This window comes from Sycon ciliatum, chromosome 4 (assembly GCF_964019385.1).
Source record: "Sycon ciliatum chromosome 4, ocSycCili1.1, whole genome shotgun sequence".
NCBI classification, from domain to species: Eukaryota; Metazoa; Porifera; class Calcarea; order Leucosolenida; family Sycettidae; genus Sycon; species Sycon ciliatum.
This window is the reverse complement of record NC_088646.1, coordinates 3,268,759-3,294,914: the sequence shown is the minus strand read 5'-3', so window position 1 is coordinate 3,294,914 and position 26,156 is coordinate 3,268,759. Positions and strand designations below refer to the sequence as shown.

The window sequence follows — 26,156 nt, the reverse complement described above, 5'->3', positions numbered from 1 at the left end:
CGTCGTCACTTCGACCTCGCGCCTGTCCACCTCGTCTGGCTCGACATTAGACCAGGGAGCCCTACACATACCATAATAATAATTATGACATGTTGCCAGGTGCCTGTTTACCACCACAATTATGACTTTCTTGCCCCCATCATGGTCTGTAGATGATGGTAGATGTTGTTGGTTGACACTTGACAGCATGTAACGACATGTTTTCAACAAAACAAGGTTTATCTAATACTGTAATAGTAAATACCATCATGATAGATCCGCTACCACGTGTGCATGGACCGGTCAGGGTAACATCCTTTATTGCTGAACCCACAAATTGTGATACAGATTGTAAAGAACCATTCGAGGTAAAAGGAAAAGCCGCTAATGAAAAAAGAAGAAGAAGAACAGGTTATTGTACCATGCCATGTACGAATTGAAGTGCACGGGCCGGTTGGCAGTAAAAAAAAAGAAGAAAAAAAAGAAATGAAGTTCTCACATTCGCGTTACAACTGCCAACATTATTATTACTGGTGTTGAGAAACAGAACAGGCAGAGGCGGTAGCCTAAGTAGATCAACAGTACTATTCAGAGCGTGTAGATGAAGTAAGTCGTTGGTTTTCACGACTCAACCTCCGCCCGCTGAAGATCACGAACATAATCGCGCAATGCCGGCAGTGCAATGCAGCCGTGAAAAGAGACGACGCAATCAGCCAGTGCTATGGCATGGCGCCGCGGGTACAGTATGTCCACCGGTATGACGGGCGGAAGACGCGCCAGCGGCCAAGCAGCATAGCATAGCATAGCATAGCATAGCATAGCATAGCAGGCATGCATGCATGAACACCAGAACAATGACTACTGTAAAAGCTATTACTAAGTATTCTAACGAGGCGCATATATGGCCCAGAATCTGCGAAAACCAGGCTTAGGGTGAAATTTCACAAAATGACTTTTTCCCATTTTCAGCTTCTACTGGGCATGGGCGGTCAGGAAACAAAATATTACAGGTGTGGGTCCACTAATAGTGGTATTAAAAGTATCTCAAACACACCAGGGTATTGTGTTAAAAAATCCCAAAAAAACACAAAATTGTTATCACAGGAAACAAATGAAGAGAGATCCACCAGACTGAATGAAGAGACATGGATGATTCTTGTTTAGGTGACATGACAAGGTAGGCATCCACCAGACTGAATGAAGAGACATGGATGATTCTTGTTTAGGTGACATGACAAGGTAGGCATGTGGGGGCAGGCTTGTTGTGGCCCCTTGGTGGTGCAGGCTGTAGTGGCCATGCACAGTTCTACATGAATTTTGTTTGCTTCTCACTCAGCACATTCTGGGGCTGAATACATGTATGTTGTGTTTGAAGTATGATGCACTGGCATACTCTGGCGCTATACACCACAAGGAAACCCGACTCCAGTTGAGATGGCACCTTTTGAAGGGTGAATCTAGTACAACTGTTCAGAATCAAGCAAGAACACAGCCTTTCAAACTGTTCCACTATTCATAGGCATAGTGTGCTGGCGTGCTGCAGTATCTGCTTGGTGCTGACCAGCAAATATCAGCACGCCGTACAATCCCTTGCAGCTAGCTGTCCAGCGAGGAAAGTCTCGAGTGGGGGCCTCTCGATCTGCTCGCTCATTCGCCTGGCCTTCAGTAGCACTTCATCGCCAAGGACTTCAATTCAAAACAGTTTTCACACTGCGCTTCAAGCCTTTTCCTCGTGAACTTGCTGCAAACGTGTGAGCTCTGCTGCGCGTGTTCCCTTTGCGTGAGGCCCAGAAACAGCTAGTATCTCCGTACTTCGATTGGCTGGATCGATGTCGTCCAGTTTCTCCTCGCTATCGCCATCACGACTCTAACTGGAGACGATTTCTTCACCATTTTCCGCAAGCAGCAGCTAGCGCAGAAATTTCGCCATCCCTGAGTGTAAGAGATGGAATCCGTTCGATCAGCTCAAAAACTCTTCGCTGTGACTAGAGGAGTAGCAGGGAATATTCTACCGGAAGCACTTTGACTTCCCTGACTGCTGAAACCCTTCCTGCCATGACTGCTACTTCTTCAAACAAGCGAGATTCTCTTTGCCTTTGGCTTTGGTTCCACTTCACTGCACTCGATCGTCCACGCGCGCGACACAACCTTTTTACAAAACATCATTTTTCTCAAAAAAATGATTTTCACCCTAAGCCTGGTTTTCGCAGATTCTGGGCCATATAACGATTTCCCAAAATTGACTAGTTTACGTGTACCAAAGGTAATGATTTTCACTCATTCTCAACGCTCAATAGGACAGTATATGTATCGATTTCTGTATAACGATTTCTATTTTAACGACAGATGTCTCCTCGTTAACTCGTTAGAGTTAGCACTTCATTATATATTATGGCTTTTACAGTATGTGTTTCTGGTGACAAATGACTTGAAATGTATTCGTATTCATGGCAACTGAGCAGCGGATGCATGTCAACCAACTTACTTACTTACTTCGTGGTTAGTACATGTATGACTTGGTACATGTACTTATATGTAAATATGTTGGACGGTTGCCAGCATGTGGTCACGTCCGGCACAAAGCGAAGGGACACACTGTGTTGTCACTGTTGAGAACAGTGCTCCCGACTACGACCATACACCACTGTACACCCGGTTGGGAGAGTAAAAACATAACACAACGAACCAGGAATAACGCAGACAAGAATACAAACGAAAGGAATACGGCTGGAAGGACATTGCACAGGACGCACATCCAACTACAGCACGAACAAAAATACTTGACAGACACACCAGACGTATTCTACTCCAGTGCTCTTGCTAGTGCTGCTAATCGTTCCATCGTTGTTTCAGGTACTGTTGCTGCTGCTGCTGCTGCTGGTGTTGACTTCGGTAGTGACTGGCAGGCGCTTTCATCCTTCTGATAGCATTGCGATTTTTCGGGAAAGCACAATAATGCATATAACGCGCACAGACAAGAAGGCACACACATACACGCAGACAAACCGGAAAAGGGGATAAACATAATCATCGGCTAGTCCAAAAGACAGCATACACACAGACCTGGAACAAGTATCCCTATTGTTTGTTACACCAATGCTTTTGCAAGCAGTGCGGGAGCAGTGGAGTAGGGAGAAAGAAGGATCACGAGCCCAGTACTGGCCTGAAGGTGAGTCTCCCGGCATGTCTCAGCACACAGGGATAGTTGTGATAGCCGACATGCAGCAACTAGAACATCTGTCCATTTGCACGAGGATCCAAGTTGGGAGAATCCCGCATGCTTAGTCCGTGCTATTGGAAATATCTGAGAGCACGTCACGGCATTCCTTGCAGTTTCACTGCTTGTTCTCATCTACATGTATGTACATGTAGTTATGCACGAGTCACAGAGTACCACGTGTCTGGTTTGTTACTAATACTTCTGAAGTAGTTTCATGCCACGTGGCAATCTTCAGGCAACTGATAAGATGCACTTGTATGGTATTTATACAGCGATATAGGAGGGGAATCAGTTTGTTGGAGGTCTGGAGATTCCAATCTCTCTACATGTAGTCAGGGATATTTCGCAACAGCTCCCCTTGCAGCCCACTGAACAAGACTATCTGCCATAATACCTAACTATCTCTGGCGGTACGGGTAGAGTGTGTAGCTTTCACAGGACCTGCACTCATGTATTTACCGCCTTTTCACCAGGTGTGTCTACCACCTGAGGTGCATAACTCCAAACTAGTTCTGCAGTAATATTAAATTTTGTAATTTTAAAGGTCAATACAGTAGTTGCTGGAAAAGATCTAAAAGTTGTGCCCAGCTATTGTAACGCTCGGTATAACGTTATTAGAGCAACTTCATTTTGCTTATTTGAAGTTATTTCTTCTGAAGTGCATTTTGCGAGTTGAACCAAGTTTACATCGCTCTTGGGCGTCGCGCATTGTATCACAAAGCCCTTCTGTGAACTTTGCTTTGCTCTTTTCACTGTCAGAACACATTGCTAGTGCCAACTGTTCATAAAATCAACACAAAGTTGAGAACGTACCACAGCTGCCGACATTTCAGTGAGGACCTCCAGAATTCGGACCATCTCCGGCTTCCATTTCTCCAGCTGCTGTCGCGACGTCTTGACCAGCGAATTTAGTCTATCCACGCGCTTGAGCCATTTAGTGTAATCCAGGTGACTCCAAGTCCAACCAGTGCAAACTTTTTGCCAGAGCTCGTACAGTCGATACACCTCCTCCAGTTCATGCTCAGCCTGCACGTTTGTCTCATCTCCAGTAGACCATTGTCGACGCAGGTCAGAATGCATCGCTTCCGCATCTCTGCTCAGCACATCCCGGGGTTTCCCATCGTACTCCGCTATGCGTGCGTGCAGCGTGGCTAGACTGCCCTCCACTAGTACAGCTCTCTGTTTCTGGCTGTCAATCGTATCCCGAAGAGTCTGACAAGCAGCCTCGGTGCCCTCGCATTCTTCGGACAACGAGGAATTATTTGTTCGAAGCTCGTGAGAATTCTCTTGCAACTTGGCACACTTCCTTTGCACAGTCTGTAGCTCAGCAAAGGCAATCCCGATAGCCTGAATATCACACACGCAGACATGCGCACATGCACGCGCACACACACACACACACACACACACACACACACACACGCATGACGACATATACATCAAGCAAGAAGTCTCCACACACCGGCAATGGTCTAGGACCTGAAAAATGAACAAAATTAATGATCTGGTTTAGGCTGTCTGATAATCGCTTTGGTATCAACAGCTTCCGGAACAAATAACTTTGCTTTTTCTGTGCTCAGCATGGGGCTTAAAATTCAACTTGACGATTTGAACAGCGAAATGGAGGCTTCCGCACTAACACCCGCCTTAGCAAACAAAGAAGAGTTGTCTGTAAACTGAACCTCCAAAGCAGCAGTAACACACACACGCATGCACATTCGCACGCACGCACACACAAACACACACAGACATGAACACACAAGCACCCTGCCGCCAGCGCCACCACATTTAATTCACTCTACACCCACACGCAGACACACATGTTGGCTCCTTACTTTTAGCTTTTCTTTGTCGATTGTGACGTCATCACCTGCTGCAGTCTGCATAGTTCCGCGAGATTTCTGTTGCAAGTAAGTTGGTACAACAAATAACAGAATAATGGGGAAGATTGGAACCGTGCAGGCTTCTTTACACCCAGCAAAGATTCTGATTTTTGACTTGTAATCCCCACGTAGGACTTTCTTATTTTTTACAAAGACCACTTAAATACCAAACATGAGATGCAGCTAGCGGAAGCACACACGACCTGAATCGTGGCAGTGATCCGGTGGGGTTTAGGGAGCTCCGCCGACCTAGGGTCTCGACTTCATGGCCACCTAGACGCACCGAGAGTGGGTGGGGGGGGGAGCGAGAGAGAGAGAGAGAGAGAGAGAGAGAGAGAGAGAGAGAGAGAGAGAGAGAGAGAGAGAGAGAGAGAGAGAGAGAGAGAGAGAGAGAGAGAGAGAGAGAGAGAGAGAGAGAGAGAGAGAGAGAGAGAGAGAGAGAGAGAGAGAGAGAGAGAAAGAGAAAGAGAGAGAGAGAGAGAGAGAGAGAGAGAGAAAGAGAGAGACAGAGAGACAGAGACACAGAGACAGAGAGGGAGGGAGAGACACAGAGAGAGACAAAGAGAGAGAGAGAGACAGAGAATGAGAGAGAGAGAGGTTGTGAAATTGTTAAAGTGAAATAAAAGGAACATTGAAAACATGAGATGATTGGTGAGTTGACTGCAGCCTCAGCTATTTGGCCAGCAAAGTCATAATTGTTACAGTAGGCCAGCTATTACATGGACAAGGGAGCCACTGTGCTGCAACATGGAGCGAGGGAGATTATAAGCTAGCGAAAAAGACACGGTCTCACTATGGCTGAGGTGGGTGTGAGAGGTCTGCTAGAGGCTCTCAGTCGCCCAGCTCCAGTGGTGCAGCTGGAGGTGACGGTGGATACGGCACTTAAAGGCTTGCAGGCCCTCCAGGTGTGGGGGTCTCAGCAGCATGCTTTGGGGCGGAGCATTCCATGTCTGCACAGCGCTGGCAGGAAATGCGCAAAGACAGCTGTTTCGCGTGCGTGCTGGGAGGTTAATTGATAGCTGGTGTGGGTGCGTAGGCTGAGCAGACTCGCGGGTGAGCTGTATGTCCTGAGGTCGACGTTGGGCACCAGGTGGGGGGGGGGGAGGATCTTCTTTAGCAGGTTGTCCGCATCCCGGCAGAATAGCTTGTACAAGTATGCAAGCGAAGCCACTGTCCGCCGCAGAGATAGACTAGGGAGCCAGGAGCCCGATCCGATGATGTGGATGGCTTGTCGCTGGATCTGGTCTAGCTTGGCCAAGTGTGAGGGTGGCGCACCAAGCCAGACCAGGGGACAGTACTCCAGCACAGGGCGGACAAACCCATTGTAGGCTCGGAGTCGGCCAGGGGGCTCTAGGATAGCAGAGACCTTCCGCAGGAAGCCTAGGCGTTGCTGTGCTCTGGAGCGGATCGTGCGGATGTGCTACGCATATGTCAGCTGGGAGTCAAAAGTGACCCCCAGGAGCTTCAGGTGGCCTGCTTCGCTGACTGGCGGAGCGTCGAAAGTGGTTCCCGGGAGCTGCCAAGGCTGGCGATGATGTGCGATTGTCATGGCTTGGGTCTTGGAGGGCTCAAACTTGATTTTCCACTCCATGCCCCAGCGAGACAGTGCATCCACACCCTGTTGCATGATAGCAGAGCTGCCAGGTATGGACACTCTTGAGGTGATGAAGTTGAAGAGCGTAGTGTCGTCGGCATATGCTGCGAGGTCCATTCCAGGAGGGAGATGGTCCTCGGCGTCATTTGTGTACAGGATGAACAGTGTCGGTCCCGGGATGCTGCCCTGGGGGACGCCAGCTCTCACTGGGTAGGGCTGAGATAGCTCCCCACCAACAGCTGCGGCAAGGTTCCGGTTGCTCAGGTAGTCGCGGAGCCAGCCAAGCAGGTGACCAGCTACGCCATATCACTCTGCCTTGTGGAGCTCTCCGGTGTGCGAGACACGGTCAAACGCACCAGCCACATCCACTGCGATCACCCTTACTGCACCACCGCTTGCGGCCACCCTGCCCCACTGCGAATTCAACAGGGTGAGGATATCCTGGGTGCCAAGTCTGCTGCGGAACCCATACTGGCTCTGGGAGAGGATATTGTTTGACTCAAGGAATTTCCTGAGGGCACGATTGACGATAGCCTCCATCACCTTGGACACTTTCCTGCGTGTATTACACAGGGCTCTGTTTGTACCATGAATTGCAAGAACGAAATGTGTGACTATATAGCGCTGAGCCGAGTGTCAGGTATCCCTGCAGCTGGCCTAAGGGTGTTCGTTGCCACAACCGGTTTTTTCATTAAGTCACAACGTGCACATGTCACAGCTCCACCCTTTCCAATTTGGCCCTACATACCCAAAAGGACCAACGGTACTCGCACACCACTACCACCCCCCCCCCCCACGCAACCAACACCGCAACCGGCAACTACAGTGAAGACGACGACAACCACAACAACAACGACGACAACGACAACAACACTAGCTATAAGAGGTAGCTTACCCAACATGGAGGAATTGGCTGAGAAATACCTAAACACAGGGATCAGATACAGTAAGCATGGAGAAATGCAGGAATTCTGACACTAGCAATGATAATTTGTTATAGTTTGTTGCTCGATCCACCTCTACTGACTTTTTTTAATTCTTAGAAGTACACAAACAAGGGTTAACTTGAAGCGGCGACATTTCCCTCAACGGAGGAGTGTGGCTGATAAACTGATGGGGTGATTTTTCACCTGAAATAATCTACCATCTCCCTTGCATCTGGTAGTAGTTTGTCATGTGCTGACAGCTACAGGCCATCGTTGACCTCTCCAGTGTACTTTTCAGAGAGTGCATTTCATAGAGAGAGAAAAACAGACATGCGGTACAGTAGATTCCCATAATTATTATGAATATGGCTCCTGGCAATTTGAGCGTTTGCTTTCTAAATTTATCAGGAAGACTTGCTCTGGATATTGGAGGCTTGATATAGCATACGGAAGTTAGTTGCTCCCACATTGGAGCGCATGCCTTTCCCGCTGACATGACTTGACACTTGACTGACCCATGACTGCCATACAGAGCACACGAGAAGTCCATCGAACCTTCAGTTCCACTCAGCAAACCTGCTAGAAAGCACCACTTCCTGCCCAATACACTGTGTTTCGGAGAAAAGTCATTCCCTATGAGTTGTGCTTGAGTAGGCTAAGTAAGGTTGTACCTGAAGAGCACCACCTATGTAGTGCTCTCCATGCTGCCAAACCATCAACAAGGATACAAACTGACAGAGAAAACGTAGAGTGCGGCCTCCAGTGTGAGAGCAACCAACTTCTTTATTGAATTAGCATGACTATTGTACTTGTCAGGTAATTTCACTGTACATGTACATTTATTATTGGACTCGGATGGAGAGCCCGGGATAAATTTATAGAAAAGAAAAGGACCAAGGAACCACAAGTTACGCTATAACGTCCACTAATACCACCAGTTACTAAACAATCAGCTCATGCGGTAAAATTGCACGACACTGACCGACGGTACTGACGTTCTACAGCTAACTGGCTAACAGCTCTAGCACATCTTGGATGCGCACTCCAACCTTCAAGATGTGCTAGAGCTGTTAGCCAGTTAGTTGTAGAAGGTCAGTACCGTCGGTCAGTGTCGTGCAATTTTACCGCATGAGCTGATTGTTTAGTAACTGGTGGTATTAGTGGACGTTATAGCGTAACTTGTGGTTCCTTGGTCCTTTTCTTTTCTATACATTACTTCAAAGTATTATTATTTATATTGTTATTGCCCATGTGTGTCGGCATCGGGAGACTGAATAAGTCAGACTCCCTAGCTTTCACTCAGGCCGTTCAGAGCGGGAGTGAAAAATAGACTAAAAAGTGACAGGAAGAAGAAGAAGAAGAAAGAAACAAAAGAAAAGCACACATCGATCCTTGATACAAAAATGAAACACATCGAAATGTTGCGAAGCTGCAATGTCAGCAGATATGAACCAACACATGTGTATCAGGCTGCATGTCCATCTGCAGATATGAGCCATCTATTATCCTGGAATATGCCGGGGCATCGACATTAACATACAATCTAATGACGGCTTTGGCTCTGAAGCGAGCGCTCAGTTCATGAGAAAGAATATTGGAAAGAGAGCAAGAGAAAGAGAAAGAGAGAGAGAGAGAGACAGAGAGCAGGAGAAAGAGAAAGAGAGAGAGAGACAGAGAGAGAGAGACAGACAGAAAGAAGAGAGAGACAGAGAGAGAGAGAGACAGAGAGATAGAGAGAGAGAGAGAGAGAGAGAGAGAGAGAGAGAGAGAGAGAGAGAGAGAGAGAGAGAGAGAGAGAGAGAGAGAGAGAGAGAGAGAGAGAGAGAGAGAGAGAGAGAGAGAGAGAGAGAGAGAGAGAGAGAGAGAGAGAGACAGACAGAGAGAGAGTGAGAGAAGAAAAGAAGAAGAAAAGCGGAAGAGAGAGAGAGAGAGAGAGAGAGAGAGAGAGAGAGAGAGAGAGAGAGAGAGAGAGAGAGAGAGAGAGAGAGAGAGAGAGAGAGAGAGAGAGGGAGGAGAGAGAGAGAGAGAGAGAGAGAGAGAGAGAGAGAGAGAGAGAGAGAGAGAGAGAGAGAGAGAGAGAGAGAGAGAGAGAGAGAGAGAGAGAGAGAGAGAGAGAGAGAGAGAGAGAGAGAGAGAGAGAGAAGAGAGAAAACACTTTCACAGAATGTTCACAAAGGCCATCACTCGAGCGGCAGTCCCAGGCACAATAGCCTGGTACACGGCCAGCCATGCGCGCCGATCCTGTGCCATGCACCTCATCTGCTCGAAATCCTGCACACTCTTGAGGGGAATGCCAGCCATCGCAAGGTCACTTTGGAGGACCAAGGGCAAAGTGGACCTGGGCCTGCCTCTGTACTTCCCAGCGCCTTCATAGCCTAGTGTGATGGGATCCGCTCATCATCCTTACCAGCAATATGGGATATGGGACCAGAAGGCTCTACCTTGAGGCCCGGACAAGAGTGCTGATTGGGTCACCATCAGTGCGCCGGTAGAGCTCCTGGTTCTTGACCACCGGGGGGGGGGGGGGGGGGGGAGGAGTGTTGGATACCGATCACACATCGCAACTGTTGGCGATGGCATGCATCCAAGGAATTCAGTTGCCATTGGCTGAGGCCCCATGTTGACATGATATTTCTGCGGTGAGCAGCTCCTTCAATAGTATTGTCACTCCAAGTCATCCGGACACCCTACAGATGCCCCATGGTCCCTGCACCCGCACCTCACTATCAGCTCTCCTGTCAACGACCTGTCCGGCAGTACAGCGACTACTCGCCACAATCAATCCTGACAAGGCTACAGGCAGTGACGAGATCCCTGGCCGTCTGCTGCGAGCCTGCAGTGATATTGTTGCCCCGCACTTATGCGACCTCTTCAATGCCTCCTTGCATTCTGGTCGCCTACCGATGCCGTTCAAACACGCCCTTGTAAGTTGTAAAGCCGCTTTACAATGCAGGGGACCCAACAGTTGCCACTAATTACAGACCCGTGTCATTATTACCAATCGTTGCGAAGCTGCTTGAAAAGATAGTCCATTGCCAGCTTGTGAGGTTCCTCGCGGCAAACGACGTGCTGCCGACCACACAATTTGCATATCGAACAAACCACTGCACTGAAGACGCTTTGGTACTCCTGACGCAGAACATTCTCAATGCAAAGGACGCACGACTAGCCAGTCACCGGGTGTGTGTTTGCTGGACATGTCGAAGGCTTTCGGAAAAAAGCATGACATTCTTTTACTCGATCTTTTCGAAGTTGGTCTTCATGGCACTGCACTCCAATGGTTTGCAGACTACCTCGAAGGACGCACCCAACAAGTGCAAATCGCTGGATCCGTCGGTGTCTGTGGCACATGTTCCCGCAGGGTTCCGTTCTGGGACCCGTGCCTTTCAACATCTACCTGTACACCAGGCATGTGCCTACCGTTGTCAGCCCGTCTCTCTCAGTACAGTTTGCTGACGATATTGCTCTCCCGTTCAGCCACCCTGATTGCCATGAAGCAGGCGCGTGCACCGTATGAGTTTTTTGGTGTCTGGAAACCACCTTTTTTCGGGCAATCTTGCCAAAGGAAAATCGTGCCTACTGGATTGGTTATCCTGCATACGCGTCGATCGACGGGCAGTTTACAGTACAGTGACTATGTCCTTATTTCGAAGTGAGAGAGAGAGTTGCTTTGCATGCAGTTCAAAATACATTATTCTCTCCTTCTTCAGTGGAGAGTAGCGACAGAGAGATCGATCTCTAGATCTGGTTCGCTCCTGGATTGGCGATGACGTTCAAGAAATCCGTTCTGTCTCGAAATTTGAGTAAAGCACGCGCGATGCAAGTCAGTTCAAGGATATGATTGACGATATCTCGTTCCAAACTGTTGACTCAAATAAAGATCTCCACAGCCTTTCTTTCTCGCTCATGTGCGCAGCAGAGATGTTCGTCAAAAACGTTGTCGACTGGAAGACGTAAAAATGTGCGCCCAGTCCATGATCCACTTGCGCTGCTTCAGAACGAAGCTTGGCTCCGGCCGCGACTCAAGGACGCGGAGCTTCGCTTTTCTTCCGCAAGCTTCCATCGAACCAAGGCCCATAACTCTTTATTGAAATCATGTGGAACATTGCCAACACATGCACAATGCTGAAAACTTCGTCATAAGAACAGAAAGAAAGATCCGTCGAATGTAAGCAGTGTTTTGATGAAACAAACATGCCTGGAGTGGACTAGTGAAGTACCATAGACATAGTGATATTACTAGTCTTATAGACTGTAGTGTAGCCTGGGCGGCTAGGCCTATCAAACTGTTACGTGTTCAATATGACAAACATGTCATTGTATACGAGTACATTGACTTTTGCACCCTCTTTGCAAATGCTTTTTCAAGTGCTGGTATGTAAAAGGTAACCCGTTTTATCCTGTTACCGGTTATACATGTACCAACATTTTCATGCAACATCGTCCCCTCCCTCCATTCCTCATTACTCTTATTTCTGTCTTTTCTACCTCTGTACCTGGTTCCCTCTTAGACGCGTTTGTGCCGGCATGATCTGATGATAGCAGTCGGACGAGCCCAGCATCTCATCAGCACCAGTATTCATTGGTGCCCTGCACCCCTGATCTTGAGTCCCCCCCTCCCTCCTCCCTAGGCCTAGCCCTCGCCGTTATCTCCGACGGGATGTTCGGGGGATGCGCACAAATACAATAATAATATTATACAGTGGGTCCCCCAAAAAAATTTACCAACTCTAGAAACCCCCCTTTCAAGACTCGGTGCACGCCACTGATGAAGTATCGCACATTCTCACAAAGTCTACAACCGAGATTGCTAACCACCTCCAGGAACGGAATCTAATCCTGAACACTAGGAAAAGCCATGTCCAGGGAATTTCCGGCCAAGACATTTCTGCCAAATGCTGTGGAAACTCGCTACCAGTAGTCCCCCAATGCGAGGTACCTGAGCATCACGATAGACGAGCACGTTCGATTTGACGAACACATTACCAATGCTATAAAGAACGTCTCGCAGAAGGTGGTAGCACTCTGGAAAGCCCGCCGTTACCTTACAAGAAGGTCCAGAGAATAGTACGTGAAATACGTTGTGATGCCAGATTTGCTCTACGGGTCCAGCAAACCGTGCGGCATGCGCCGTATTCGGCCTGCCACCTCGCACAAGCGCCCAGCCTCTGCTTACTCGTCTGCAGCTGTATGGCATCGAAGAGCTCCACAAGCAAAATAACCTTGTTATGATCTGGCGTTGCTCGAATGGTCGGGCAAGCAATGTACTGCAAGCCCTTCTAGAGCGTCCCAGTACTCGCACAACGCGCACGCAACGCAGCTTGGGCCTTCAGGTGCCCAAATCTGCCTTCGAAGCCGAAACACTGTTTTCTGACGATCGCTTAGTGCGTGAAACTCAGAGTTAAAATAATTTTTCCGTCCTCTTATTGTTCAATCTGATTATAGATTGGTACTGACACTCCATTCTGCGATGAACGGTATCCGGTCCATGTACATTAAATGATTTATAAAAATTAATTGCATTCATGGGGTGTCCATCTGAAATACATGATTTTAAAAACACAATGAAAAAAACAGCCCAGTATCTTCTCACCTCTCGACGATGGTGCCAAACCCAAACCAGTCGTCTGAAACCACTGTTTCGGCAGTCTCTCAAGCAGCACTTGGAGCTCGCTGACTCGTGCCATTGCTGTCTCCATTACCTTGAGCAACTTCTCCACATCCAAACAGAGCAGCTGTGTGGGTGCAGCATCCTGTGTGTCCTCCTTGTTGATTGCAATGAGGCGTTTGCGCAGGTCGCTGCGCCGTTCTGAAATCTCTTTCAGGACAGCAGCCAGTGGTTTAGTCTCATATTTCAGCATGAGAACGTTCAGGTTTTCATGCTGACCTTCGAGTTCAGTGATTGATTCTGCCAGGACTGCGTGATGCTGTTGGAGTTGCTTCATGTCACTGGTGTGGCCCTGGAGACGCTTCTCCAGGACACAGTTCTCCTCACGTAGCCTGCTGGTGTTCTCCTTGAGCTTCTCATGCACTTGTTGCGCCTTTACAACTTCTTGGAGCAGGTGATCTGCTGAGCTGGTGTGAAGTGCTTCTAGGTAAAGTTGAGCGTCAGTGAGGACGGGACGTTTGTCAGGGTCCGGTTCGAGCAATGCCATCACCAACGTGTTGAATTCCGGCAAGTATTCGCTGGGTAATGGCTGAATGTTGACATCTTCCATGTCGTACACCACCTCAAGATCACCGCCGCCTCCATCTCTAGTTCTGTATATGCGGTATACGATTGGATAGTTTGGTAGCGGATGAGTTTTCATCACAAACTCGTATATTAGGACGCCCACAGCCCAGCTGGTCTGTCTGTCAATGGCGTACTCAGTCCAAGGAGACCGTGGGCGAGTATGCTGATTGTGAACCTCAGGCGCAACATGCTGGTCGTTGTTCCGTTCACAGGGAATGTATTGTGAGCCCTCTTTGAGGTACAGGTACTCCTCATGGCCAATTCCTGCCAGGACAATGTCACCATTGCTCTGCAAGTTGCCATCGCTCTTCATTAGCAAGTGCTCCAATTTCAGGTCGCAGTGCACTATGCCATGGTCCCTCAAGAAGCACAAAGCATCCAGCAGTTGCATGGCGAATTTCTTGGCCTGTGCGTAGGGCGGTGGTCTGTCGCCAGGCAGTGGCCTGTCGCCAGACAGACCGCTGCGGCAGACTACTAGCGGAACATGGAGATCAAACAATACAAACTGAGCACGGCGACCACCACGCGTAAAAACCGACTGCTCGATTGTGCCCTTCACATCCTCAGTTAGCTTCTTCCACAGGTCATCCTCGATGGTATCCTCAAACCAGGTCAAAATACCAACGATATTCTTGTGTCTCAGGACTCGACTGCGTTTCAGCCACTTCTGGTCTCCAGTACAGTTGGACTGGCTGGTCATCGTGTCGTCGATTGCAGTTTTAGGTGAGGGCGACCGAGCGTAAGATGTTGCCGCTGCAGCGTCCGACCAACTAGTAGTACCGATTTCGTGGTAGAACATCTTGAGCGCGTATAATTTATTAGGCGGCAGTCCTTCCAGCGTGCATCGTACAGCGAATACACTACTCTGAGAGCCGCTGGCTACCAATCCGACGAACTGGAAATCCGAGGAGCGAGCGCGGTGCAGGATGGACGGCTGCTCTTCAACATCACTACCAACTGCTTCGAAACTTGAATGAAGCGAAGCCATTGGCATTGGAGGCACACACCCGTCACGGCGTGACCTGCAACACAGTAGCTTCAGTGACTTTGACTGAATCAATGATTATGTACCGGTAGATCTACACAGCGAGCGCGAACCTTGCGGACTGAATGACTCCGAGATGCAACCTTATGCTTGTACAGTAACATCAACCAGAGACAGTAGTATCCAGGGTGTCCTTATCCCAACACTACAATAAAAAATCTATGATTATGTCCAGCTGATCACTGAGCTCTCGCACGAGCCATGAAAACGAAACGAAGGAGAAGCATGAAAACTTTAAAGGCAAAAGCGACCTACAAGTTGAGCTGTGTACGACCCGAGCTACACTGTTTTCTGGTTACTACATCATACATGTTTGTTTTTGTTTTTTTTTGTTTTTTACGAGAAACCACGAACGTAGCTCGAGAACAGAATAATAGTGCATGATAGAGGTCACTGCAGACACAACTGTGGTGGTGAAACTGGAGCATCTCCGCCGACCTGAGGCTGAGGCTGAGGTCTCGGCTTCAGCGACATTTCAATGCACCAAAAAGTGGGGAGGAGAGGCACAGGGGCTAGGGGGGAGGGGAGGGGGCCGGGGGAGTACACCACTCACCAGGCATGGTACACTTGTATGGTGAAAAATGGGCGCTTGAGTAGACGCTCTAGGCGCTCGAGCTGATGTGAGGTGAGGCCAGCAGAGAAACAGTTTCTAGCATACATGAAGTCAGGAAGGATCAGGGACTTCAGGTACGTGATGCGGCACGGGAAGGGCATGCAGCGCCTGTTTCTAAACAGGACAGCTATTTTACAGGCAGCTCGCTTGGCGATCTGGTTGACCATTGTGGTCCACTTGAGATCTTGGTCCATGTGGACACCAAGATACTTTGCGGATTCTACTTGTGCCAGTTGAACTCCAGAGCACATAACGCTGACACGAGGGTTCACAGAACGATGGGCAGGGATGAACAAAATCTGGGTTTTACTCTCGTTTAGTACCAGGTTCCTGCTGGCAAGCCATCTGGCCAGGTGTGTAACTGCAGAAGACATACTGCGTTCCAGCTGATGTTTGTCCCTGCTACTAATATAGAGCATGATGTCATCTGCGAACTGAACTGTCCGCACACCATACGGTTGCACTTCAGCTGCCACACCACGGACATAGAGGACAAACAGCAGAGGACCAAGTACGGAACCCTGGGGCACACCACTGCTGGGCTGGAATACCTTGCTGTGCTGGTTCCCAATGACAACTCTTTGCTGCCGGTCACTTAAGTAGTCTGCCAACCAATTCAGCGCACTTCCACCAACACCAATACTGAAGAGGTCGCGGATGAGGGTGCCATGTTGAACCTTGTCGAATGCCTTCGACATGTCAACAAAGGCGGCGCAAGTTGAGAGTCCGGAGTCTTTGGCATTGGCAAAGGCCTCTGATGCCATCACAACAGCATCCTCTGTTGAGTGCTGTTTCCGGAATCCGAACTGGCAATCTGGGTAGAGGCTGTGGGTGGTCAAGAATTCAGTGAGTTGCGAATGTACGATGCGCTCAAGGATATTTGAGATAATAGGCAACAGAGCCTTGTCATAGCCCTTGGCGGATTATACCGGCATAATATTTGGCATAATCTTGGGATTTCGTCAAAAAATTATGCTCCGGCATAATAATATACGGATTCCAACGTGTAAGGTCGGCATAATCTTTCGGTTTAGACAAAATTATGCTTAGGGCATGGCCGTGTGTGTATGCGTGGTTTCTCAATCCTCTATGTACAGCGTGCATACATAGTGGAACCGAGCATAATTCAGCATATTTGTTGGCATAATCAAAAGCATAATAATTAGACGATTGGCCGAGCATAGTCCGCCAATGGCTACAGGGAGGGCTCAGAGGGCATCTATCTGTGGCTGAGTACCAGTCGCGACTGCGGAAAGACTTGTACAATGTATGTGATACTAGTTAGTAGCATCGCGCTTGTCAAGTTTTAGACGGGTTGTTGTTGTTGTTGTTGTTGTAGAAGTTTATTTAACGTCGCACCACAAACAGGCGATTTCGCCTCCTTTATTTATTTATTTATTTATTTATTCACAATCACGTGGCACTAGCCAATGAAATGGTGATGTGGGCGATAGCCAGCCATGGCGGTGATAGAGCTAGACGGGAGAAAGAAAAAGAATGAAAGGGGAACTGAAAAGTAAGAGAAGCCATTACTGAGCTAGCACGGCTGTCTAAATTTTCGACCTGGGATTTCCAGGTTAAGAGTTGGTCAATAATGACGCCAAGATGCTTGTGTTTTTCAACGATGCAGAGCGGGGTTGTGGTGCCTGGAAAGGTGAAGGGACTGGTTTCTAATGAAGATAGGTCACAGGAACAACTGGGGGGGGGGGGGGGCAGTTTTCGAAGAGTTGGGCTGCAAGAGTTGGGCTGCAATTTCCATTTTTCCATCCAATGAATAACGCCATCTATGTTGGACTGTAACTTGGCACTAGCCTCGGGGAGAGTGGGTGATACATGTGGACGACAGAAGGAATGAGAGAGGGGGGGGGGGCAGAAGTACGGAGAGAGGAAGGGTAGAAATAAATAGGGGTGAAACGAACGAACGAAAGTTCGAATATTCGTTCGAAAAATTTGAAAACGAACGAACGAACTCGCAAGATTGATAAACGAACACAGCAAGCAAGCATAAAGATCGCTTGTGACTAGATCACGAAGGAGCCGCGGAGGTTGGGAGATCGTGAGCTTGCACGCTGATCGACTGTGTTTGCCTTGATGATCACTTGAAGTTGAAGCAAGTTGAAGGAGTTGAGTGTCGCGTCGGGACAAAGTTTCTTGAAATATTTCTGTGTGTCCGTTTGAGTTAGATTTGTACTCGTAGTGAAAGGATTCGAGTCGCTTGTGACATCTGTTCCTGAAAGCAAACGTGCACTCGTTGCAATCATGTCAAAACATTCGAGCCTTTCATCGCGATCCGGAGTTGGAGCGGAATTTGATAAAGTGGTCGGGAAAGACGAAGTCATTTTCTCAATTTCAAAAATTTTCTATCACACAGCAGAGCGACGACAAGCAATCTTCGTACCCACGTCAAGAAGTACCGTTCTCCTGCTCTGACGACCTGAGCTAGCGATGAGAAGAAAACTCTCGTCCGGACGATGGTGATGGACTTTGCAGCTACCTGCAAAACCCTGTGATTCAGCTCAGGCGGACGCGATAAAAAAACATTTCTGTTCTGGCAGTGTATATGTATCGTACACCGTCTGAACTGTGGCCAGCCAAGTACAGAGAACGCCAGTACTGACAGACTGTAATAAAATAATAATAAATTAACTATGGTCTTCAAAAAAAAATTCATCCATGAAATACATAATGGAGAATGTTCGTTCGAGTTCGTTCGTTAGTGTGAGAGTTCGTTCGTATTCAAAATTCGATGTTCGTTTCACCCCTAGAAATTCAAATAAATAAGCAAATCAAATAAACCTGGGTTGACTATTCTGCCATGGCAGCTGGGTAGGTGAGTGGAAATCTGTCAGTCACCGCCGAGTGGTGCAGACCTTCTCAAGCTCGTTATCAAGCGGACCTACCGTAGCATCATGGATTGGTGGCCCTGCTACGGACCTTCCCACGCAGAAAGGAATGCAGGCATTCAAGGAAGGCGCCAAGTCTCTCAGGCCGCAGTCGAAACTGGCACTCAGCCACAGATGCCCTCTCAGTGTGAACCTTCCCTGAACACCCTTTTTACTCTGCTACGTGTATCATCTTTCCATTTGTCACCCTCCCCCTCCCTGTGTCCGCTCCTTCCCACTTTTTGGTGCACTGAAGTGTCGCTGAGGCCGAGTTCAGCATCTGCAGCACAGTGGCTAGGTGGTATAAGGGGTCGCTTGAGATTTATACTATTGTGGGTTCGAATCCTGCTTATTCTCTTCCTTTGTCTTCTTTGAAAAAAAATACTATGAAACTGCAGGCAGCCTCAAAACTTCTTCTCACTTTGTCTTCTTTCTTTCAAATTGTCTTTTTGAAGTGGAGAGAAAACTTCTTTGGCGGGACTTGAGAAATTTTCTCTCCACTTCAAAAAGAAAATTTGAAAGAAAGAAGACAAAGCAAGAGAATAAGCAGGATTCAAACCCACAACTGGGCTGCAGATGCTGAACCCTGTTGTTCTAATACAGTCTTGTACCCAAAATAGGCAACCGCCTATGTACACTATAGTACAATTAATGCTATACTAAAAAGGTTAAAATAGCTCCTAAAGGTTCAAATTTTGGGGTTATGGCAAAGGAATCGTGATAAATAGGATATTGACCTCGACTTCGGTCTATAATATTATGGTAAATATAGACCTCGTCTTGGTCAATATCCTATACTTATACAGTGTACCTACCTTAACACAGTATCACATAAAAACATAGTGTGGTGAGTGTGTGTGTGTGTGACCTCCGAGATAAAAGTTCAGACTCGAGTATACTAGTAGTAGTACCAGGAAGCACAAAACCGCACGGTCGCGACTCACACGGTAGATGCTGGGATACTTTGTGCCACTGGTATAACATAAAATTAACAACCAATGTAACATGTGCCAGATGGTCGAAAATCTACAAGCCCAGTCTCTAATATAAGCCCGGGGTCCGGACTGGTTGAAAAATATAAACCCTGGGCTTATATTGTTATAATGGAGATAATACGGTATGCATGTGCATAACAAACACGTCATGTAATGCATGTGGATTTCGAACGTGCATGTGCATGACTGTGTCTTGCATGCATAGTTCAAGCCAAAAGTCATGCATAGCAACTACACGGCTGCACTGCGCTGCGCTGCGGCGAGTGTGCAATGCCCAGCCTAGCACTAGCAGTCAGCACGCGTGGAGTGACCCAGATCAGAGGTCCGGGCATGTGACACAGACATGGGCCATGGCCCATGCATTCCACTCCGCCTGATATACAAGAGGAAAGTCGTTATATTCGATGCATTTCCAGGTCTTCGGGCACCAAAAAAGTGTCAGTAAATTCGATCTGTCGTTATTTTCGAGGTCGTTATACCCAATCTATAATGTGCAGAAGGGAACTTCGGCCCATGCGGTTAGTTGGTTGGTATACTGAAGTACATTGTACATGTATACTTGGCCCACTGTTATGTCTGGCAGTAAGGGCCCGCACACAGCATTACACAGGTTCGTATGGTTATTCTAATAATGAAAGAACTGAAGGACAAGGAAAAAGAGCTCACATTCTCGGACGTCTAGTCCAGCACGGCAAGCATGCAAAACAGCCCATGAGCCAGGCGCGCATGCGCCTGGCTCACGTCTACGTATACAGCATATACAGGAATCGCTCCCCAAAAAAAGAATGTTCCCTGGGGCAAAATTATAACAAATGCAACGAGGCAGTCTAATTCGACGCCAACAAATATAGAGGTAGCTGTTGAAACTACACCGGCCAGACAATACAAAAGCAAAAAAAAAAGTGATTGCACACATCTACTTATTATAACAGTTACTGCAGCTTCCGAAATAGTCAATGAGAGCTGGGCAGTAGATCGAGGTAGGAAAGACTGATGAAGTCAGCCCGTATTGCATAGCGTGATACTGAGCGAAATTTGGCCAGGTTCTTGGGGATCCTTCAAGAAGAACTTGTTCTGCGGGAAATGCGATAGTAAAATATTCAAGTGGCTGTATACCTGCAATAGTACCGGTAGTGTCATATCAAAGCACAAATTTCTCATGGCTGATTGCGTTTTTTTTCACAGCATGTTGTTCACAGTGTTATGTAATCAAACTTCGACTTCTGAGCGAGGGAAGAGAGTTGGAGGTTCAACCATGAATCCTGAAAGCCGCGACTCTTGTCCGGGCCTTTGGCTTCGATGGTTTCAAGATAACAGTGAGCCTCCACGGCATTGACGAGGCGTGTGGACTGCTCCGGGTGGTCTGGTTTGATGTTATTCCATGACAAAATCAACTCACAGAGCTCCGTGCATTGCTTAACTATTTCAGTTATGCACTCGACGGTTGCAGGCCCGGCATTGTTCATGCTGGAAACGTCAACGTAGCGAGCATGCGTGCATGTCGAGACTGCCCGGCATACAGCCACCAGACCCTCTCGACCAGTCGGGTTGTCGCCAACATAGACATCAAGTAGGTCAGCTTTCAACGCATCGATGGCAGATACGAGGAGCGCAGAATCGCGTATCGCAGCACCGCGAACGTCCAGAACGCGAACGTCCAGGTTCCTCCGGGCGCTCAGGCTTGCGCTGACCATGGAAAAGCCAGCATCCATCATTATGCAATCTTCTAGGTTTATGCTAGGAAATGAAATACAATCGTGATCGGAAATGATATGGCTAATTGCAGAGCAGGCACGGTGATCAAGCGAAGCAGCCACACGTTCGATGGAAATGATAAGGCCATCAGGAAACACAAGCGGCAATAGAGTGCATTTACCTTTGCATGATGTAGCGTTGAACGAAGCGTGTTCGCAAAGCGCGATGAGAAGTCGCAGCAGGCAAAACCGCTCACGTCCTGTTTTAGCCGGTCTTGGTTTGATAGCAACATTCTGAGCTTCTGCCCGAAGTAGTTTGTGAAACCCTTCTGCAGCTGTTTTGTCTATCTTCTGTAACGCGTGCAGGATCAGTGTCGACGTTGGCGTCTTTTCCAATTTTTCCCAGAGCTTCACCATTGTTAGAAGATACAGACTGTCCGAGTGTTCTTCTTTCACTGGAAATTCGTTTTTGATCCTGCCGTCAACATCCTTTGTGTGGCCCGAAAGCAGGCTTTTGGCCAGCGCCTCCAGGACAGGTCGGGCGAGGACATCGGTCAGGAATTTAAGAACCATCTCCCTGTGACGGGGCAGCCGGAGCACCACTGGCTCAGCATGTAGTGCTGGAGCCGATCCTGAGCCTCCACTTGAGCCTGTGTCGGAAGAGATCTCCGTCGAATCTCCACTTTCACTGTTGCCGAACATATCAGGATCAGGATTTCCCCGTGCCCACTTATCAGGGTTGGTAATGGAATCTTCGGAGCTGTTGGAAGAACTTGACGGAGGGCCTTCTTCACAGCTTTTAAGCACGTACCCGGAATTGTCATTGTGGGATGATGACTTTCGCCCTCCCCGCGTGGTTTCGTGCTGTGTCTTCATCCTTGGTGAGCTATACAGGTCTTTTCCAGCAGAGTCCATAGCCAATTCGCTTTCCTGGGATGTCAGTGGGGATGCATCTGGTGGGGATGCATTGTTGCTTTCATCCGTATCTTTGAGGTCTTCGTCGTCTCCGACGTCTTCGTCGACTCCATCGTCTTCGTCGTCTCCGTCGTCTTCGTCTCCGTCATCTTCGTCTCCGTCGTCTTCGTCGTCTCCGTCTCCGTCGTCTTCGTCGTCTCCGTCTCTGTCGTCTTCGTCTCCGTTGTCTTCGTCGTCGTCGTCACCACTGTCCTCACTCCGCTCACTGGGCTCGTCCTGACTGGCAGGGTTGTCTTTGGAAATGGCGTTCTCCCAGATCATTTCCAGGACAACTCCGACGTCTTCAGACGGCAACATTGCAAGCATAAACTGCCAGCACAGGGGTGAAATGGCTTGCATCGTTTCAAGCTCCACCGTGATCTCCATTAGCGACGCTTGCTTGCACCAGTCGCACAGGCGTGTCTTGTACAATGCAGCAAAGTATTCCTGGAAAGTCGCGTGATGAAACCAGCAGAGTATCTCACCGGCAGCAATCCCTTCAGGGCTTGATCGCAAGAATCCGAGACCATGCACCGCTGGCTCGACTTTCGACTTGGCAAACTCGTATTGATTCTCCAAAAGCATGCTGTACGCCAAGCGACCAAGGCTGCGCACCGCTTCTGATTCTTGAAGTGCAACACTTGCCGCTTCCAGGCCGCGGGTCACACAGTCAGTACTACGGCCCGCCAGGATGCGCATTACCATCATCTCGTATATACGCGTGATGCTGTGAGGCACTTTGAAGCCAGCCTTATACATAGTACACAGAGTAGCGGCATACAGCGGAGTGCGGAGCAGAGTTTTCAGCTCTGGGTCCTTTTGCAAGTGGAGCATCATAAGCTGCGCCTTCTCGGGTTCCAGAGCTCGACGTATGTAACTCTTCACACCTGAATCAGAGAACCCAAGAACTTCCACTTTCCGACGATATTTTCCACAGTGGGAGAGATTCGACGCATCTTGGCATGGCCGTGATGTCACTATAACGCTTGCCGCACTCACACTGCCTTTCCGTAAGACGAGGTCGTTCATGTACGTGCTTAGACCGGAAAGTCTACATTCATCAAGTCCATCCAGGATCAAGCACAATCGGTGTGGATTAGAGCGAAGGTGACGTGCCAACTCTTGCAGCTCGTCATCATCCATATCCATGCTTTTCAATTTGGTGGAGAGAAGCTCGTGCAAACTCTTGGCCTTTTGTACTGCTGGTTTTCGCAGAGGCACAGCAAACACAAGATCGAACCTGTCTCTCCACAGCTCTCCTCTACTCCATTTGTACACGGCAGATAGGAGAAAAGCAGTCGATTTCCCGGTCCCACCACTACCAAGAGCTAGCGCATTGTTTGCTGAATTGGTTCCGTGATCGGACTTGGACGCCAACAGTTCGTCCAGTGGCATTTCATGTTCCAACGGCCGCTCGGAAGGCTTTGAGCCCACCATTGACTCATCACAAAGCAGGCTTTTCAGCCGAGCCTGATCTAACAGTTGAAGATTGACGTAGATCTCCCCCAAAGGGATTTCTACATCAGTGTCCAATCCACCACTCAACTGGAGTCCAGTTGCCTGAATGGCGTCCGAGATCAGCCGCCTTGCTTCGTCAACGGACCGTGGCGGCGGATTTCTTTTTGCTGATGGTTCCATCACTATCCGTGCTCAGCCTACTTAGCGCGAAGGTCAGGAGCATTATTCCTTTGGACCTAGCGCTAGCTCCGAAACATAAAAAGAAAAGATAAGTAAATCGACGGTCACGATCGATTGATTGGTAGACTCTACCATACATGCATGCATACCGCACGGCTGTTCCCACTTGGCCATCTAACAATATGGCGGCTTTTGCGCCGTTTTTGACAAATCCCAACGGTATTTTATAATACGAAGCGAATTATTACATTTTCACATCAAAACCATGACGAACCGAATTTTTGTACTTGCTGACACGCGCGTCAGACGCGTTCTCGATCGCCTCGAAAATATTGTGAGGAAAGAGATTGAGAGATGAGAACAAAGGAAACAATCTGAATTATTTTGAGAGGAGAGAAAGCTAAAAGAGCTCGATGGAAGGCCGAGAATTTCAGATAGGCCAGCAAACAAGATGCAGAGATACACTAACTTTACTGTGAGGATTTCCTCTTCCTGCTGACTGGACGGAGCGACTCGTGTTGTGGGAGAGTTGCAATCAAATGCGTCTGTGCAACAGACTTGAGGCGCTCCAAGGGATTGCGGATGGCCTCGTGGTGTCTCCTTAGCTCGTTGAAGCGGGCGTGAATGCTCTCACTCCCTTGCTCTGCGAGGAGACCAAGACCAACGCCTCGCCGTCGGATGGACGGCACGACATGCACCTCCAACATGTGCAATTTCGGCGTGATGTGGCCGAGCTTTTTGCTGACGACGATATCTCGGCATGCAGTCATAAATGTCTCCACCAAGCCTTCTAGCTTGGATATGGTGGCCTCGTCCACAGGCCTGCAGTGGCTGAAGAGGGCAGTGCACTCGCCATACAGGGACATCAGGTGCTGGTAATCCTCATGAATTCGATTTGCCTCTGGGAGCAGCAGAGCAGCAGCGGCGCACGAGAAGCTACTGCAGATAAATGTGCTGGGGTTATTTCAGTTGTCACTGCTGGCTGAAGAGCTATGTGCACATGGTTGCCCACAAAAGCACCTCCATGGTATGCTTGCCTATCGATTCCATTGCGCTGGAAAACTGGCTCGATGCTTGCTCAACATGGCCCCTCACACTTTTTGTTCTGTTTTATTGCGGCCATTTGGTCGGTGAGTGACTGTCTCCACGCAAGCAATACAGTACGGCGTGCATCACCATTCTTCCACTGGTCTTGTAGGTGTTGTGTCACGCTCTCCACTGTGGCAGCAGGTATCAAGCTGAGAAAAGAGAACAGTGTACTGGACTTGCTGCTGCACTACATGTAGTTGTTGGGTAACTGCAGAAATCTCCTCATCCGTTTTGCTGGCTTCATGCAGTGACGAAAGCTTTTCAAAGCTGCCAGCATCACCAGCTACTGCTGTAGCAGCAATGGCTGCAAGGATGACAGTGGCAGCAGGAACGCCTGCAGGAGCGACAGTGGCTGCAGGAGCAGCTGCAGGGACGGCAGTGGCAGCAAGGACGGCAGTGGCAGCAGGAACGGCTGCAAGGACGGCTGCAGGGACGGCTGCAGGGACGGCAGCAGGAACGACTGCAGGGACGGCTGCAGGGATGGCAGTGGCAGCAGGAACGGCGGCAGTGGCAGCAGGAACGACGGCAGTGGCAGCAGAAACAGCGGCGGTGTCTGCTGTAGTAGCAACGGCGGCAGGAACGGCGGTGTCTGCAGCAGCTGTTCTTCTGGCAAGCTCAATGTCGAGGGCTTTGAGCTCAGCCTGAAAAGCAGTCAGCATCCATGGGAAAATACCCAGATCCAGATGAAGAGCCGGGATTACAACATTCTCCTCGGGAATAGGTAAGATCACTGGACGTATGCTGTTGTTGTAGTTCTTTGCATTCTTTAGATTTGAGCCACTGTTCGTGAATCCAGTGAAATCGTTGTACAGAGTTTCTAGTGTTCTGCTGGTAGAATCGGCATCTGGGTTTAGGGCTGGTGGAATGTCCATATTCTTCTTCTGACATAGACAGTGTAAGCATGGTCGGGTGCCACTGGACCCCGACAAACCATATGCTTTCGTTTGATATTCGTAGTCGCCAAAGAAAAACAATTTGAACGACTTGTTCTTCCATGTTGCTGTTTGCAGATCTCTGACCTCGTCACGATAGACTCCTAGCGCGGTTTCAAGGTTCGATGGCGTGTCTTGTGCCTCGAAGATGCAAATCGGGATAGTGTTGAGGAGTGAATTCGGCCGCTGCACATTCACGATCTGCAGGACAAACTTGAAAGATCCTCCGCCGTGATCACCACCGAGTTTGATCCACAGTGGACGGACCAGTTCGCAAGCAGTTGACAGAACAGGTCGCTTGGCTTTGCCAGTTCTGAAGCACGCAGGGTATGTTGGCAGGCTGGACACTGCGCACCGTTGGTTAATGTTTGGTTAATGTTTGGCATATGCATTTCGTGCAAAATACTCTAGAACAGCATGGTGACCGAACACCATTGCTCGGCATGCTGCGGCAGATCATGCATTGTACTGTGGCTG

General features: G+C 48.7%; 1 protein-coding gene across 2 annotated transcripts; it reads right to left on the bottom strand.

Moving 5' to 3' along the window:
* Positions 1 to 270: 270 nt before the first annotated feature.
* LOC135813925 (uncharacterized) lies at positions 271 to 15,070 on the bottom strand. Of its 2 annotated transcripts, none has more exons than XM_065326954.1 (5): positions 13,196 to 15,070; positions 7,572 to 7,600; positions 5,035 to 5,100; positions 4,013 to 4,546; positions 271 to 2,899 (listed from the first exon to the last, which is right to left on the bottom strand). In XM_065326954.1, exons 1-5 carry the CDS (start codon positions 14,829 to 14,831, stop codon positions 2,783 to 2,785), a joined length of 2,382 nt encoding a protein of 793 aa, XP_065183026.1. In that variant the 5' UTR covers positions 14,832 to 15,070; the 3' UTR covers positions 271 to 2,782. The 2 variants fall into 2 exon arrangements, with proteins under 2 accessions (XP_065183026.1, XP_065183027.1); XM_065326955.1 differs by having other exon boundaries at positions 271 to 2,896.
* Between the last annotated feature and the right edge of the window lie 11,086 nt (positions 15,071 to 26,156).

Coding starts and splice junctions, on each gene's coding strand:
- LOC135813925 (XM_065326954.1), bottom strand. CDS start 14,831: ATGCCAATGGCTTCGCTTCATTCAAGTTTCGAAGCAGTTGGTAGTGAT. Junction 5,101..7,571: donor AGCCAATTCCTCCATGTTGG/GTAAGCTACCTC, acceptor TACTTGCAACAG/AAATCTCGCGGAACTATGCA. Junction 4,547..5,034: donor TCGACAAAGAAAAGCTAAAA/GTAAGGAGCCAA, acceptor TGTGATATTCAG/GCTATCGGGATTGCCTTTGC.